Source organism: Anolis sagrei, chromosome 2, assembly GCF_037176765.1.
Source record: "Anolis sagrei isolate rAnoSag1 chromosome 2, rAnoSag1.mat, whole genome shotgun sequence".
NCBI classification, from domain to species: Eukaryota; Metazoa; Chordata; class Lepidosauria; order Squamata; family Dactyloidae; genus Anolis; species Anolis sagrei.
The window spans coordinates 21,583,349-21,602,333 of NC_090022.1; the positions used below are offsets into that span (position 1 = coordinate 21,583,349).

Here is an 18,985-nt window from a genome sequence, read left to right on the forward strand (position 1 = left end):
TTTGCGCTTTCTTCTTTCACCTTGATTAGAAGGCTCCTCAGCTCCTCCCCGCTTTCGGCCATCAGAGTGGTGTCATCTGCATATCTGAGGTTGTTGATGTTTCTTCCAGCAATTTTCACCCCAGCTTTGCATTCATCCAGCCCCGCACATCGCATGATGTGTTCTGCATACAAGTTAAAAAGGTTGGGTGAGAGGATGCAGCCTTGCCGTACGCCTTTCCCAATCTTGAACCAGTCTGTTGTTCCGTGGTCAGTTCTGACTGTTGCTACTTGGTCCTTGTACAGATTCCTCAGGAGAGAGACAAGGTGGCTTGGAATGCCCATCCCACCAAGAACTTGCCACAATTTATTATGATCCACACAGTCAAGGGCTTTAGAATAGTCAATGAAGCAGAAATAGATGTTTTTCTGAAACTCCCTGCCTTTCTCCATTATCCAGCGGATATTGGCAATCTGGTCTCTCGTTCCTCTGCCTTTTCTAAACCCAGCTTGAACATCTGGCAACTCTTGCTCCATGTATTGCTGGAGTCTTCCTTGCAGGATCTTGAGCATTACCTTACTGGCATGAGAAATAAGGGCCACTGTACGGAAGTTGGAGCAGTCTTTCGCATTTCCATATACAGTATATGTCTGTAACTAAAGGACTGCCTGTATACAGCTTTGCCTTGGGGGGGGGGGGAATCCCCTTGGAGGGTGCAATATGAGGAAGCGGCCAGCAGGTGGCGCGGCGCCTGGGCTTGCATTGACTCTCATAGCTGAGTATTGGGAACATGGGAAGGGGAAGGTAACGGGGCCGAGGGCTGATGGGAAAGCCTTGGTGTCAGAGACGGGAAGGGAGTGTCTTCTCAGAGCAGGAAGAAACACACCGAAGAGGAGGAGGAAGAGGAGGAGGAGGGCCATCGAGGGATCTTACGGCTTCGGGTACAGAGTAAGTGGGGAGGGGGTGAGTGGGAAATATAATATAAATAATGGGGGCCAATGAGCAAGGGCTTTGCCTGTTTCCAAATTGCACAGTGTCTGCTTGCATTGCAAACCTATTGCTTCCTCCTCTTTGCAACCTTCTGGAGCTGCCTCTAAGGAGAACAGGGCTAGTGCTTTGGCACTGATTTATCCTGGGCTGCATCTAGGATAGAAGCAATACCCTGGCTCAATACTATGGGATCCTGGGATGTGTAGTTTTCACAAGGTCTTGAGCCTTCCCTGCATCAGCAAACTACAAATCCCAGGGGTTCCAAGAGCAATGAGTCATGGCAATTGGAAGTGATGCCAAGCAGTGTAGAGATGCACCTTCAGGCCCCTTCTACACTACATTATCAAAGCAGATAATCCACATTATCTGCTTTGAACTGGATTATGTGAGTCCACACTGCCATAAAATCCAGTTCAAATCAGATAATCTGGATTTTATACTGCAGTGTAGAAGGGGAATCCGAGTTTCCCTCCATGTTCTATATTTGTGCATCCACACTATGCATTTAATCCAGTTTGGGACCCTGGGATCTGTAGTTTTCCCTTTTGGGCAGAGGTTAAATACCTTTAAAACTACACTTCCCAGGATAATATAGTGCCCTGTTCAGTTAAGATTGGTGTCAAACTGTATTAATTCTACAGTGTAGATGCACCCTATACTGTAAAATCTGTAGTTTGTAGTTTGGTGAGGCACAAGCCCTCTTTGGCTGAGAAGGTTAAAGAACTACATTTCCCATGATAATATTGAGCCCTGTTCAGTTAAGATTGGTGTCAAACTGTATTAATTCTACAGTGTAGATGCACCCTGTGCTATGAAATCTTAGGATCTGTAGTTTGGTGAGGCACAAACCCTCTTTGGCTGAGAAGGTTAAAGACCTTTGAAAACTACACTTCCCAGGATAATATTGAGCCCTGGCAGTTAAGATTGGTGTCAAACTGTATTAATTCTAGTGTAGATGCACCCTATACTGTGAAATCTTGGGATCTGTAGTTTGGTGAGGCACAAGCCCTCTGTAACAGAAAAGGTTAAAGACCTTTGAAAACTACACTTCCCAGGATAACATGGAATCATGGCACATACAATCGGCATCAAACTATGCTAATTCGACAGTTCATATGCACCCTGTACTATGAAATCTTAGGATCTGTAGTGTGGTGAGGCGCAAGGCCTTTCTGGCAGAGATGGTTAAAGACCTTTGAAAACTACACTTCCCAGGATAATACTAAGCCATGGCAGTTAAGATTGGTGTCAAACTATGTTAATTTGACAGTGCAGATGCACACTGTACTATGAAATCTTGGGATTTGTAGTTTGGCAAGTTTCTTGTATCTTACTTAAGACCAGAAATTGATCTACACTAAGCAAAGAATACAGTTTGCACCACTTTAATGCTATGGGATCCTGGGATTTGTAGTTTGGTGAGGCACCAGCACTCTTTGGCAGAGGAGGCTCAAGACCTTGTAGAACTACAACTCCTATTATTCCATAGCATTGAGCCATGGCAGTCAAAGCAGTATCATACTGAATTCATTCTCCATTGCAGGGAGTGCTCATTTCATAGAATTGAAATGAGATAAGAGATAGGAGGGGTCCCCAAAGGCCATCCAGTCCAACCCGATTCTGCCATGCAGGAGAACACAATCAAAGCACTCCCGAAAGATGGCTATCCTGCCTTTGTTTAAAATCCTCCAGAGAAGGGGACTCCACCACATTTGAAAACTAGCTGGGGAGGTAAATAATAGGTTGTGCAGGATTTCAATGTGCCGAGCATTGATCCACAAGTAAGGTTACTAAATGCCCCTTAGTACGTATATAAATGATGCCTCTTATTAGATAGCCATAAAAGTTGTCTTTTTTAAAAGACTGAAAAGCGTACTTTCGTATTGTCGAAGGCTTTAATGGCGGAAATCACAGGGTTGTTGTAAGTTTTTCAGGCTACATTTCGGTAGCATTCTCTCCTGATGTTGCTCCTGCATCTGTGGCAGGCATCTCACAACCTCTGAGGATGCCTGCCATAGATGCAGGTGAAACGTCAGGAGAGAATGCTTCTGGGACATAGCCATACAGCCCAAAAAACTTACAACTAAAGTGTTCTTTCATTGGGTGCTCACTGAAGAGGTAAACAATGAGTTGTAGGGGGTTTCTGTGCCCTATAGGGAAACACAAGTGCCAAGCTCTGATCCATAAGTTCCTTCATATATAAGAGATTGGCCAGAAAGCTTGTCCTTTTATAGGACTTGCAAGTAAAAACACGCCTTTGGGTGGGAACTAGCTGGAGAGATAAACAACAGGAATTTCTACGCCCCGAAGGGAAACATGCATGTGCTGAGCATTCTCCATTAGCAGGACTGCCAGATGTCTCTTGGTACATATAAACAAATGCCCAGGAAGGTTTCCTTTTATTAGTAGGACTGACAGTTGTAATGCACTGAGTGTGATGCTGAGTATTGAGCCACAAGTAGAGTTACTCGATGTCCTTTATTATAAAAGATCACCCTTATTTGGGGTTGGAAAAGCTTATCCCTTTATAGGACTGACAATTGTAACATGCATTTAAGTGGGGAGGTAAATAATGTGGATTGCAAAGAATATGTTACACGGGCCAAGCATTGATTGACAAGTAGGGTTGCTAGAGGTCCCATAGTATAAGATATGTAACTTATTTGACACTAGCCATCCCCTGTCACGCGTTACTGTGGCCCAGTCTGTGTATATGAGTTTTGTGTGTGTATATTTGTGTATATGTGTATATGTGTGTTTGCGTGTGTGTGTGTCTATATAAATAAAAATGTAATGCTCGTTTGTGGGATTAGCATAACTCAAAAATTTGGACACAATACACCTATCATGCTAACGAGTGATCATCACTCATAAAAACATTGAAAAACACAGCGAAAGATACTTAAAAAACCAACAAACAAAAATACATTTAAACACATGCGCAAAACCGTGTGTGTGTGTGTGTGGTTTTGCGCATGTGTTGTAATGTAATTTTTGTTTGTTGGCTTTTTTAAGTCTCTTTCACTGTGTTTTTCAGTGTTTTTATGAGTGATGGTCACTTGTTGGCCTGATAGGTGTATTGTGTCCAAATTTGGTGTCAATTCGTCCAGTGGTTTTTGAGTTATGTTAATCCCACAAACTAACATTACGCTTTTATTTATATCGATTCAGAAGGTTTGTTCTTTTATAGGATTGGCAGTTGTAACATATATTTTGGGTGGGAACTAGCTGACGCTGCACGCGACAAGTACTGATATGCAAATATATCCACTCACAATTATTTAATTGTAATTTTTTAATGTTTATTTATAGTGTCAGAAGCAAATTTAGAATACAGTTATAATGTAACTAAAAGCACAAAGTTAAAAAACTTGGGATTATGCTAAATGTTGTTTGACCAGTAGCTGGCCACTTGGAGTGCCTCTGGTGTCGCTATGAGAATGTCCTCCATTGTGCATGTAGCAGGGCTCAGGTTGCATTGTTGTAGGTGGTCTGTGGTTTCCTCTTTTCCCCACTTGTATGTTGTGGACACCACTTTGTGGTGCCAGAGCGCAGTTTGTTCAGCACCTTCAAAGTCACCAAGTTTTGTGTGTGTCTAGGAGGGATTTTCTCATCCAGTATCGGCCACTGATTTATCTTCAAAGTTTTAACCTGCCACTTTTGGACTCTCGCTTGCTGAGGTGTTCCTGCTAGTATCTCTGTAGATCTTAGGAAGCTATTTCTTGATTTAAGGTGTTGGCCGGAGATGTCAATGCCTTGGTTCTTTCATTACAGGTGCAATACTGACTAAACAATATAATTTCTGCAGTGGTGTGGGGCGTAGACATTCTGTGATAATGTGGTGTGTCTCATTAAGAGCTACATCCACTGTTTTAACATGGTGAGATGTAATCCACACTGGGCATGCGTACTCAGAAGCAGAGTTGCAAAGCGCAAAGTCAGATGTCTTCACTGTGTCTGATTGTAATCCTCAGGTTGTGCCAGTCAGCTTTCGTATGGTATTATTTCTAGTGCCCATTTTTGCTTGATATTCAAGCAGTACTACTTATAAGTCGGAGCACGGTCCAGAGTAACTCCCAGGTTTTTGGTGTGCTGTAATGCTCCAGTGGGATTCCTTCCCAGTTAATCTTCAGAGCCTGAGATGCTTGTCAGATCTTAAGATTAAAAGCACACATCTGCATTTTGATGGATTAGGAATCAGCTGGTTTCCCCCGTAATAGGCAGTAAGAGCACCTAAAGTTTCAGGAAGCTTCTCCAACCATTTCAAAGCTCGCTGCTTAAGCGATGATGGCACGATTGTCAGCATAGATGACACTTTTAAATGTCTGTATTCATCTTATTTTAAATTACTAGTAGGTTGTGTTACATTATTGTTAGCTACCTTGAGTCCCTATGGGGAGAAAGGCAGGATATAAAGTGAATTATAACAACAACAACAACAACAACAACAACAACTAGATAATATTGTTTGACAAAGTTGTTAGCCTCATCAAAATAAAGCTCTCTTGTATCCGTAGTATCAAACCATGACTGTTAAAGTGGTGTCAAACTGCATTAATTCTACAGTGTAGATGAACCCTTAGTATAAAATATTTCCTTTATTTGAAGTCCAGAAAGGTTGTCCTTTTATAGGACTGAGGTGTCTCCTCTTTGAGAGTTTGAAACTTTTTCCTTTTCTTAAGTCTAAACAAGATGCTAAAAAAATACCCATATTTTGAAATGTGGGCCCTTTATAAATACAGAAATGTGTGCGTCATACGACTTGCAAAAGCAGACAATATTTTAATTTTACAGAGAAACGCATGACTAAGTGCAACAAAATGGTTATTTTCATTTAGAAAACATGTTAATAGCTTCATCCTGATTGTCAACCTTGCATGGTATTTGTCGACTTAGTCTGTCCCTTATCGCTGTCTTGGAAACCTGGCATACTATTATTATTGTTGTTATTACTATTTTATTGACACAGTATGTCACAGCAAATGAGATCTATATGCTGGATTTCGTATCACAAAATCACAAGTCGAACACTTCCCAAGCGTCTAGGACTGTGTGATGTATTTTGAATGATGCGCGCAGATCCAAGTAATTGACAGATAGTGATTTTGTCGATGTTTATTGTTTCCAAATGCCGGCTGAGATATTTTGGCACGGCACCTTGTGTGCTGATGACCACTGGGACCACCTGTACTGGTTTATGCCAGAGCCTTTGCAGTTCGATTTTGAGATCTTGATAGCGGCTGAGTTTTTCCTGTTGTTTTTCCTCAATAGGAAAAACTCAGCCGCTATCAAGACCTCAAAATCGAACTGCAAAGGCTCTGGTTGTTGTTGTTATTATTATTATTATGCTTTCATCTCTTAAATGAGATTCAAAGTGTACCACGTAAGGTCGGAATTATGTGCCACATACATCTCCTTGTAAGCAGGGGAAATAGAAGTTTGGCGACTACTTGGGGCGCTTCTACACTGTCAAATTAATGCTGTTTGAAGCCACTTTCACTGCCTTGGTTCAATGCTGTGGAATCCTGGGAGCTGTCATTTGTCAGTCACCCACAATCTTTTGCAGAGAAGGCTAATGATCTTGTCAAACTACAACTCTCATGTATCCGTAGCATTGAGTCATGGCAGTTAAAGTAGGGTCAAACTGCATTACTTCTACGTTGTGGAGGCACCCTTGGTTGTTATGGCACTGTAATCACTTTAGTGCATTGTAGGCAGGGCTGCCTTGAAGACTGCAGATAGGGGAAACTGCAAGTGAATTCAGCTGGGAGAGGCCAACCAGTGATGTGTTTACACTGCACAATTACAGCAGTTTGCTGTTACTTTAATTCCTTCGCCTTACATAATGCTGGCAATTACTCAGCTCTCCACATTTGCTGGTTTCACTTTTGCGGATGTAATTAATATGCTCTCTCTGGGAAACTTTTAAGTTCTCCAGCACAACTCTGTGCTCAATTTCCATTGCAAGTTGACCTAGAGATACCTAGATATAGTGGTACCAAACTGTTGTAATTGTGCAGTATGGATACACTTCTGGCTAATATTTAAACAGCAGTACTGGCACCTTGTTTATTGCTAGGCATGGTTCAAGGTGCTGAGCTGCAAAGCCTGGTATAGCTTAAGGCGGTGGTTTTCAACCTTCCTAATGCTGAGACCCATTCATACAGTTCCTCATGCTGTGGTGACCCCCCATAATCCATTGTTAAAATCCCATAATCCATTGTTTTTTAGAGTTTATACTAAAAGCCTGGAACAGAGAAAGCCATGTCTTAATAGAAGTAAATACAGAGTATCATTGAAGTAAATACAGAGTATCATTGAAAATGGAAAAGGGAAAGCTTTGGACTAGGATTCTGGAAGACCAGCATTCAAATCCTTGCTTGGTGTGGAAACTCATTGCGTATCTTTTGCAAAGTAATGGTAGCTCAGGGGGTTAATCTGCTAGCTGCAGAATACTTGCTGACCGGAAGGTTGGCATGGCAGTTCGAAGCTGCAGGTCGAGGTGAGCTTCCATTGTCAGCCCTAGCTTCTGCCTACCTAGCAACTTACAAACGTGTAATGTGAGTAGATAATTCGGTACCGCTGAGGCGGGAAGTTAAAAGGCACCTTGCAGCCATGCCAGCAAAACACAACCAGAGGGTCTACAGATAACAGGCTACTTGGAATAGAAAATAAAACAAAAGCACCTCCCCATAACCAAAGTTGAGCATTGTCTCCAGATGCTGAAGATGGAAAGGAAAACCTTTGCCTTTGTTTGTGTATTGTATGCACAAACAAAAGACATTGATTGTTTGCCTGTATATGTGTATACTGTAATACCCTCAGGGAGATAGAGCGGAATATAAATAAAGTGCATTATTATTTGAAACACAACAAGATGAGTCCACAGCAAACAAGATCACTCTGCTAGCAGTTGTATTGGATCACACGTCGGACACTTTCCAAGTGTTTAGGACTGTGTGATGTCTTGGCAAATAATGTGTGCAGATCTGAGTAGGGTGGTCTTTTGCAGCTGGCAGATGGTAATCTTGTCGGCGTGCAGGCCAAGGTCTTTAGGCACTGTATCCAGTGTGCCGATCACCACTGGGACCACCTTGACTGGCTTGTGCCAGAGTCTTTGCAGTTCGATCTTTAAATCTTCATATCGTATCAGCTTTTCCAGGTGATTCTCTTCAATCCTGCTGTCGCCTGGGATTGCAACATCGACGATCCATACTTTGTGCCAGAGTCTTTGCAGTTCGATCTTTAAATTTATTATTATTATTGTTGTTGTCATTCTTTTAGCCACAAGAATGGCAAGGGTAAGGCCTCTCTGAACAACTCTTGCCTAGAAAATGCTGGTATAGTGTTTCCGTAAGCTTGAAATGTCTTGAAGCTGATTGTTATGACTCTTAAGATGTGTGTTTCCTATACTTTTCCAGGTCCTCCTGGCATCAAGATGTTCTTTACCTGTGGCCCCAATGAGGCCATGGTGGTCTCAGGTAAGTGTCGCATTTTCTTTTTTTCAACTAAATAAGTGTTAACAACTTACAACAGAGTGTAAAGTTGTTAACAGAGTGTAGAAGGCTTTTTCAACGCTCCAGCCAGCCCTATCTTCTTTCAGCATGCCCCACTCTGTTCCTTCTCCCCTTTGTTGTTATCTGTCTTTGGCCTCAACAGGCACTCTGTATTCTGTTATTAATTTCTTTTCCTTAGAAGATTGTCTGTGTAGACGTGAGTTCTTTAAAGGGGAAATTCCTGATGTAACAAACTTTGCAAAAAAAATAATAATCTGTTCCTGGTTTGAAAGTGTTATTTCCTGTTTAATTGTGCAATACATACTTTGAAAGTAGTGGTAATACTTCAGTAATTTCGTTTTCGTGGCTGCCACAAACTAGGTTGAATTTGTTGAGACTTGATGAGATATTTGTTGAAAAACGATAGCAAAATATGCTGCAGGATGTCCTTTAAAAACAAAGTTGTTGCAGTTTAATAAACATTTTCCATGTTTTGATGATAGAGAAAATAAGAAATGACATTTGTAACCCAGGAACAATCATATTACATTGTGTTATTTCTGTGCTGCCCCATCTATCTATAAACATCTACTATATATCTGCTATACACATAATAAAAGTGAAAATGTTTATGTAGTGAAAATGTATATGTGTGTATGTGTCCATTCAAACAGCCTCCACCTCCACAAACAGCTATAACCCACTGTGCTGAGGAGCCACCAAAAGCACTCCCTCCAATGACATTGCAGGTTGTAGCGAGTGCCATGAACATGTAGCCCAACCCCTACCAATTTCCTCCACAAATGCCATACAACCCAAGTGAAGGCTTTCATATAGGGAACATTTCATCATAGATGTTCTATTTTTCCTCCATAATGGACATCCCAAGGTTCCTTACTCTCCATTGGTGTGGAATTTGCATGACCCCACCCACTGCCTCTCCCTTAACCCCTTCCTATTCTTTCCTATGGCACACAGCAAACAGAGAAATTGATCAGTAACTGAACAAGAGTTTTGGGGAGAATTCACCATGATTTATAAGAGTTGTAGTTCATCTACATCCAGAGAGCACTGTGAACCCAACCAATGATGGCTCTGGACAGCACTTGCCACCAATGATGGGCCTTGTATGCATTTTCTAATGGGAGCATTCATAAAGGAAATACTGTATTTTCTAAGTAATAGAGCTACAAATTGGGTTGCTGTAAGTTTTCCAGGCTATATGGCCATGTTCTAGAAGCATTCTCTCCTGACGTTTCGCCTGCATCTATGGCAGGCATCCTCAGAGGTTGTGAGGTCTGTTGGAAACTAGGCAAGTGATATTTATATATCTGTGGAATATCCAGGATAAACCAATTTTTCCTAGTTTCCAACAGACCTCACAACCTCTGAGGATGCTTGCCATAGATGCAGGCGAAACGTCAGGAGAGAATGCTTCTAGAACATGGCCATACAGCTCGAAAACTAACAGCAGCCCAGTGATTCCAACCATAAAAACCTTTGATAACACAAAGCTAGAAACTACCAAACTGATATTGTCAAAGGCTTTCATGGCTGGAATCACTAAGTTCTTATGGGTTTTTTCGGGCTATATGGCCATGTTCTAGAGGCATTTCTCCTGACGTGCTTGCCATAGATGCAGGTGAAACATCAGGAGAAATGCCTCTAGAACATGGCCATATAGCCCGAAAAAACCCACAAGAACTTACCAAACTGATATTTTCCAACACCCCAAAACAAACAATGCCTTTTTCAAATAACCTGGACATTGTCGGTTCCCCAAGATAGTTTCAAAATAAATGTGACTACATCCTTAGCCATTGTAAGTCAAGCTTCTAAACTTGCCAATAGGATAGACAAGTGAGAACTGCAATAACATTTTGCATTATGGAATGTTCTTTATCATCCAAATCTTTATCTTTATCAGTGATTTGGATGACAGAATAGAAGGCATGCTTATCAAATCTGCAGGTGACACCAAATTGGGAGGGATCGCTAATTCCCCAGAGGACAGGATCAGAATCCAAAAATGGCCTTAACTGATTAGAGAGCAGGGCCAAAACTAACAAAATGAATTTCAACAGGGAGAAATGTACAGTACTATAGTTGGGTAATAAAAAAGAAATGTACAGATACAGGATGGGTGGCCCCTGGCTTGAAAACACTACATGTGAATTGCATCTGGGAGTCTTAGTAAACCATGAGCTGAATGTGAGTCAGAAGTGTGATGCAGAAGCTAAAAAAGCGAATGTGATTTTAGATTCCATCAATAGGAGTAAGGTGTCCAAACAAGAAAAGTTGCTTTGATTGTGCTTTTCCTGCATGCAGGGGTTGGACTGGATGACCTTTGTGGTCTCTTTGAACTCTGTGATTCTAGTATGCAACCAATGGAAAGCAGAGTTGTTGAATTGTCAAATCTTGAATGTTTGAAAATGCTGGTGAACAGGAAACACACAAACCTACACGCATCCTGTTTCCTGCAATTCTCGCCACTATTGCAAGCGAAACACTGGCATTTTTCCAACATGGAGTTGAATGAGTACAACCTACAAAAGAAGGGAGGGGTGAGTGAGGAGTGTCTCCATATGCGTGGAGATGATCAAAATGATTTCCTCTCTCTTTATTTATTTTCCATATTTATATACCGCCTTTCTCAGACCAAAGGCGACTCAGGGCGATTTACAAACGGCAAAATTCAATGCCCCCAATAACATAAAATATAATTTATATAAATAAAAATGTACTGTTCGTTTGTGGGATTAACAGGACTCAAAAACCAGTGGACGAATTGACACCAAATTTGGACAGCATGCACCTAACAACCCAATGTATATCCTTCACTCATTTTTTTATTTTGTCATTTGGAAGTTGTAGTTCTTGGGATTTATAGTTCGCCTACAATCAAAGAGCATTCTGAACTCCACCAATGATGGAATTGAACCAAATGTGACACACAGACTCCCATGACCAAAAGAAAAGATTAGAAGGGTTTGGTGGGCATTGACCTTTAGTTCGGGAGTTGTAGTTCACCTACATCCAGAGAGCACTGTGGACTCAAACAATGATGGATCTGGACCAAACTTGGCACAAATATTCCATATGCCCAAATATGAACACAGATGGAGTTTGAGGAAAATAGACCTTGACATTTGGGAGTTGTAGTTACTGGGATTTATAGTTCACCTACAATCAAAGAGCATTCTGAACCCCGCAAACGACAGAATTGGGGCAAATTTCCCACACAGAACCCCCATGACTAACAGAAAATACTTAAGGCCATACTGTTTACCCACAAGCATAAAGAAATTACATATATTAGAAACCATTATTTTCCAGATCAGCAGACTGGGCTACAGCAGTGTGTGGCAGAGGATGGCTAGTCTATATAAATAAAAATGTAATGTTCGTTTGTGGGATTAACATAACTCAAAAACCACTGGACGAATTGACACCAAATTTGGACACAAGACACCTATCAGTCCAATGAGTGACCATCACTCATAAAAAACACTGAAAAACACAGCAGAAGAGACTCAAAAAGCCAAAAAAAATTAAAAAATACATTACAACGCATGCGCAAAACCACATATATACACATATACACAAATATACACATACATATACACAGACTGGGCCACAGCAACACGTGGCAGGGGACGGTTAGTTATATATAATTAACATATAATATAAACTATATAAAAACAATAAATACAATAAAACACAAGTCCTCAACGTCTCATTAATAAAATCATTTTCCAAGTGCATAGTCCAATCATTACAGGGATCTAAAATAGCCTATTACACTGCATCTGCAAATGCTTGCTCCAAAAGCCAGGTTGTGACTCTTTTTCAAAATGTTAAGAGGGAGGTGGCCAATCTAATATCCCTAGGGAAGGTGTTCCATAGCCGAGGGGCCACCGCTGAGAAGGCCCTGTCTCTTGTTCCCACCAGTCACATCTGCGAAGGAGGTGAGAACGAGAGCAGGGGCCCTTCTTCCTGACCAAACTGCATTTTTAGTGTAGAGATTGAGTATCCTTTATCCAAAATTATTTGGAACAGAAATATTTTGGATTTCAGGTTTTTTTCAGATTTTGAAATACCACCCTATCTCACCGAAGGGATTCAGGAAATACCTGTCCTGGCATATATGTGCACAAGGAGATGTCTTGAAGATGTGACCCAGATTTAAAAATGAAATTCATTTATGATTAATATGCATCTTATACCCCAGGGAGTGATTTTATAATAATTATTTTCAATAATTTTGTGCATGACCACGTCTTCAGAAAGGAGATATGTCCCTATCTCATTCATATGGACCTTTTGAGATTTTGGATTTCAGAATTCTGGATGAGAGATGCTCAGCCCATATTAATTCCTAGTCTTCTCTAGCATCTCTTTTGTAGGATGAGAATTGAGCAGACCTCTAGATGTTATTGGATACAACTCCTATTCTCTCTAGCCAGCACACATCACTGTGAGCAATGATCAAGAGTTTTGGGAGTTGCTGTTCTGCAGCAAGAGCTATATGATTCCCACCCATTGCTCTCCCTAACATTTCTGAAATATCTTCTTTTCTTGCTCCTACCTTGGCTGTCACTGAGTACAAAGAAGAGGACAAGATCTAATCAATCCAATCTGATCACTTTGTGCAGCAAGGTTGCTGCTTCCTAAGTGTAGCCTAATTTTCTTTAATACTTCTCTGAGAACCATATATCCCATCCAAACATACAGCCTCCGATTTCTGATGCCTTGACATGCTATATTAATTCTATCCCCTTTCCCCATAGGTTTCTGCCGCAGTCCCCCGGTCATGATAGCTGGAGGCCGGGTGTTTGTGGTGCCATGTATCCAACAGATCCAGAGGTGAGTTGCGCCACGGCCTCATTATTGCAAATTATGGGGAGACCTTTCACTGAAAGCTTCTGCTTTGTACTGTTAGCTTGAACAGAGATGGCTAGTAATGCTCTGTGTCTGCTAGTGTGCACAGAAAGTAACTTACAGTATATACTCCAGTATAATCTGCGTTTTTCAGCCCTTTTTTAAGGCTGAAACCCCCCCCCCCCCCTCGACTTATACTTGCGCCAAAGTTATTTATTATTTTATTCTGTTGTTATTATTACTAGCCCCCCCCCCCGCCAAACGTTGCTGTGGTCCAGTCTGTGTATATGTGTTTCGTGTGTGTGTATATATTCGTGTATATGTGTATATATGTGGTTTTGTGCATGCATTATAATGTATTTTTATTTTTTTGGCTTTTAAAGTCTCTTCCACTGTGTTTTTCAGTGTTTTTATGAGTGATAGTCACTTGTTGGCCTGATGGGTATATTGTGTCCAAATTTGGTGTCCGTTTGCCCAGTGGTAATCCCACAAACAAACATTACATTTTTATTTATATAGATTATTATTATTATTATTAACTTTATTTGTACCCCGCTAGCATCTCCCGAAGGACTCGATGCGGCTTACACGGGCCGAAGCCTCAAAACACAATACAATAGAAAACATAACACAACAATAAACAAAGCAAATCAAAACAATTAAGCAAAATAACCACAATGACAATACATCAATACATCAAGACACTATTAAAACTGGTTCGGCCGGCGCAATGGGGTACAGGGTTAAAAGTGCTGATATGGCAGGAGGAACGTAGGATTAAAAGTGCGGTGTGCAGCAACATTGGTTGTGCTAAAGTGCTTCTAGGATTTGGGATGGGGATTCCTAATCTGCGAAGGCACATCGGAACAGCCACGTTTTTAGGTTCCTTCTGAAAACTGCTAGAGTAGGGGCCTGACGAAGCTCTTTTGGAAGGGCATTCCAAAGTCGGGGGGCCACCACAGAGAAGGCCCTGTCCCGTGTCCCCACCAAGCGCGCTTGCGACGTAGGTGGGATCACGAGCAGGGCCTCCCCAGATGACCAGAGTGAGCGTGTGGGTTCGTAGATGGAGATGCGGTCACGCAGGTAGGGTGGTCCCAAACCGTTCAGGGCTTTGTAGGTGAGCACCTGCACCTTGAATTGGGCTCGGAAAATAAATGGCAGCCAGTGGAGCTCCTTAAACAGAGGGGTAGACCTCGCTTGATAATGAGCTCCAGTTAGCATCCTAGCTGCTGCCCGCTGGACCAATTGAAGTTTCCGAGCCGTCTTCAAGGGCAGCCCCACATAGAGCGCATATATTTATTATATTTATTATATATAGATTATATTTATTATTTTACTCTATTATTATTATTATTATTATTATTATTATTATGACATTTCCATTATTTTACTCTATTATTATTGCACTTATTATTTTACTCTATTATTATTACTTTTTTGTTATTTTATTATATTATTACTGTTATTATTACATTTCCATTATTTTACTCTATTATTTTTATTTTTATTGCATTTATTGTTTTACTCTATTATTATTGGAAGGATATGTGAGGACATTTACATTGAAGAAGGTTATAACAATGGTTAATCAGAGTTTGACACAGTCTTCTCTTAAATTACAGTTTTATGTAAATATTCAAAAACATTTAACCTACTGATGTAATTTTATTGGTATCTATTTTTATTTGGAAATTTACCAGTATCTGCTGCACTTCCCACCTTCGCCTTATACTCGAGTCAATACGTTCTCTCCGTTTTTTTGTGGTAAAATTAGGTGCCTCGGCTTATATTTGGGTCAGCTTGTACTCAAGTATATACAGTAGTTTCCTTCTGATTTTATCATGGAAATGTATCCATTTATATCCAACTTTTTATTGCAAAGGTGGTAGTTAAAGTGGCTTATGAAAATTAAAACAAATACGGAAAAAATGTATGCAGGTAGATTTTTTTACATAGGAAAAATCTACAGAAATTTCATTGTTAAACTTTGGTAAACAATATACAAAAATTAAAAGCATTTAAATCAAAACCATTAGGAAGATTAAAATAAGTAAAACGGTATTTTCAATCAGATTTGGAATAGAAATGCTTTTTTTTTGCTGACAAAAGGATCGTAAGGAGGGTAAAGAATTCCAAAACCTGGTAAGAGCCACCAAGAAAGTCTGTTGTTGTGATGGTGGTGGTGGTGTTCGTTTAAGAGTGTTATCATTGTACATGGTATATACTTAATTTCCAAAAGCTCTCTGCTAGTATTGAATTCAAGCCTCCAAGGGTTTGTGGTGGATGGTGGTGATGGAAGAGGAACTGTCAAAACTTCTTGTTGTATGCCTCCAAGTCCTTCTGCCTCATGGTGAGCCTATCATGGGATTTTCTTGGCAAGGTTTGTTCAGAGCATGGTTGCCACATTCTTCCTCAGGGGTTGAAGGAGCGTGACTTGCGTCAGAGAGAAGAAAAAGAAGCTTTAAGATAGGAGAGACCTGTTGGCATACCCACTTTTTGTCTGTTTCTGCCTTTGTTGAGGCACCAACGCTCTTTGACAAAGAAGACTAAAGACCTTGTAAAACCACAACACCTGTGATCCCATAGGAATGAGCCATGGAAATTCAAGTGGAATCAAACTGCATTCGTTCCACAGTGTAGATGCTCCCTAAGATCCTCTGAGGAGGGCCTTCTCTCTGTTCCACCACATTCTCGAGTGAGAACAAGGGGGAGGACCCAGATACTGAAGCCCCTTCTACGCTGCCATATAAAATCCAGATTATCTAATTTGAACTGGATTATAAGTGGCACAGCGGGTTAAACCACAGAGCTGCTGAACTTGATGACCTAAAGATCAGCCGTTCAAATCTGGGGAGCGGGGTGAGCTCCCACTGTTAGCCCCAGCTTCCGCCAACCTAGCAGTTCGAAAACATGCAATATGAGTAGATCCATAGCTACCACTTTGGCAGAAAATAATGGCCCTCCATGCAGTCATGCTGGCCACATGATCTTGGAGGTGTCTATGAACAACATCAGCTCTTCAGCTTAGAAATTGAGATGAGCACCCCCCCCCCGAGTCGGACTAAAGACATTGTGGAGCTGCTGAACTTGCTGACCGAAAGGTCTGCAGTTCGAATCTGGAGAGTGGGGTGAGTTCCCACTGTTAGCCCCAGCTTCCGCCAACCTAGCATTTCGAAAACATACAAATGTGAGTAGATCAATAGCTACCACTTCAGCGGAAGGTAATGGCCCTCCATGCAGTCATGCTGTCCACATGATCTTGGAGGTGTCTATGAACAACATCAGCTCTTCGGCTTAGAAAGGGAGATGAGCACCACCCCCTGAGTCAGACTAAAGACATTGTGGAGCTGCTGAACTTGCTGACCGAAAGGTCTGCAGTTCGAATCTGGGGAGTGGGGTGAGTTCCCACTGTTAGCCCCAACTTCCACCAACCTAGCAGTTCAAAAACATGCAATATGAGTAGATCCATAGCTACCACTTTGGCGGAAAGTAATAGCCCTCCATGCAGTCATGCTGGCCACATGATCTTGGAGGTGTCTATGGACAACATCAGCTCTTCGGCTTAGAAATGTAGATGAGCACCCACCCCCTGAGTTGGACAATAACAAAAACATCAACAATCCCCATGATTCTATAGCATTGATCCAAAGCAGCTAAAGTGGTATCAAACTATATTAATTCTATAGTGTAGGTGCACCCACAGTGAGCTTGTGGATTTCCTAGGATTTCCTTAGGCAAGAAGTACGCAGTGTCAGTTCCTTCCTCTGAAATATAGTCTACAATCTCATTTTTTAATTTGTTTTTTTTATAAATGTTATCTCAAATATCTTGATTCTGTGAAACTGCATCTTATTCATGGCAGGAAAATGAACCTCCCTCCTTGTATGTCCCACAGCCAATTCTGTTGAAATTAAAATGCATTAAGCCAAGAATATTCTTAGGCCTCCTGCCAAATGCATCCGGGAAGAATGTGGCTGATGCAAGAGGAAATGGTAGGAGAGGAATCGTAGCAGCCCAAGCAAACTAGGCATTCAATCCATGTCTTTACTCTCAGTTCCTTGGACTGAACTGTTTCAATGCAGGGCATGTTCAGTCGAACCCTGCGCTTGTTAACTTGGGAATTCAGTGGGATTTACTCCTAAGAAAATGAGTCAAAATTGCCACCTCCTTGGAGATAAGGTAGGAATAGATGAATAGGGAGATAAAGGCGGGCCCCAAGTTGAACAACGTCAAGTTGAAATGTAAGTTGAAACAGGTACATTTTAAGTGCAACTCCAGCCACACACACACACACACAGAATACTAGCCGTCCCCTGCCATGTGTTGCTGTGGCCCTCATGGGGGTTCTGTGTGGGAGATTTGGCCTAATTCTATCGTTGGTGTGGTTCAGAATGCTCTGTGATTGTTGGTGAACTACAAATCCCAGCAACTACAACTCCCAAATGTCAAGATTCTATTTTCCCCAAACTCCACCAGTGTTCACATTTGGGCATATTGAGTAGTCGTGTAGAGTTTGGTCCAGAGCCATCATTGTTTGAGTCCACAGTGATTTCTGGCTGTAGGTGAACTACAACTCCAAAACCAAAGGACACTGCCCACCAAACAATTTCAGTATTTTCTGTTGCTCATGAGAGAACTGTTTGCCAAGTTTGGTTCAATTCCATCGTTGGTGGGGTTCAGAATGTTCTTTGATTGTAGGTGAACTATAAATCCCAGGAACTACAACTCCCAAATGACAAAATCATTTTTTTTTTGAGTGAAGGACATACATTGGGTTGTTAGGTGTCTTGTGTCCAAATTTGGTGTCAATTCATCCACTGGTTTTTGAGTTCTGTTAATCCCACAAACGAACATTACATTTTTATTTATATAGACTAGCCATCCTCTGCCACACACTGCTTTATTTATATAGATATATATATATTCTAAGGCTTTCATGGCCAGAATCACTGGGTTGCTGTGAGTTTCCCAGCTGTATGGCTGTGAGTTTTCCGGGCTATATGGCTTTCATGGCCGGAATCATTGGGTTCTTGTAGGCTTTTTGGCCCGTATGGCCATATTCCAGAAGCATTCTCTCCTGCTGTTTCGCCCACATCTATGGCAGGCATCTTCAGAGGTTGTGACTTCACAACTTCACAGCCATTGATGTGGATGCAACATCAGGAGAAAATGCTTCTGGAACATTTTATTTATTTATTTACAGCATTTTTACCCCGCCCTTCTCAACCCCCGTGGGGGGGGGGGGGGGGGGGCTCAGAGCGGCTAACAAAGGCAGCAATTCAATGCCACCAATCAATAACACAGTATAAAACCATAAATACATACAGAGATAAAACAATAGCAATTAATTATAACCAAATTATCATAACCGTCATTAAAACAATACTCAGTCCACAAACCCATTGATAGAACAATAAAACCGTATCCTCATATATATCGTCTTGCCAATCCATTTCCAGTCAAAGTGCTGCTTTATATTTATTGTCCGAAAGCCTGGTCCCGAAACCAAGATTTTAATTTCTTCCTGAACGCCAGGAGGAGTGGGGTCGATTGTATTTCATTTGGAAGCGTGTTCCAAATGATCCTACAGCCCGGAAAACTCACAGCAACCCTATATATATAACCCTAAGGTAAAGGTT

At 41.3% G+C, this 18,985-nt stretch overlaps 1 protein-coding gene across 2 annotated transcripts in view; it reads left to right on the forward strand.

Moving 5' to 3' along the window:
• Positions 1-849: 849 nt before the first annotated feature.
• Positions 850-18,985, forward strand: part of FLOT1 (flotillin 1) — a 38,437-nt gene continuing 20,301 nt past the window's right edge. For both annotated transcript variants that reach the window (XM_060759397.2, XM_060759398.2), the window contains exons 1-3: positions 850-927; positions 8,391-8,450; positions 13,256-13,331. In XM_060759397.2, coding sequence (XP_060615380.1) covers positions 8,408-8,450; positions 13,256-13,331 — 119 coding nt within the window. In that variant the 5' untranslated portion in view covers positions 850-927; positions 8,391-8,407. The remainder of the gene's footprint in view (positions 928-8,390; positions 8,451-13,255; positions 13,332-18,985) is intronic.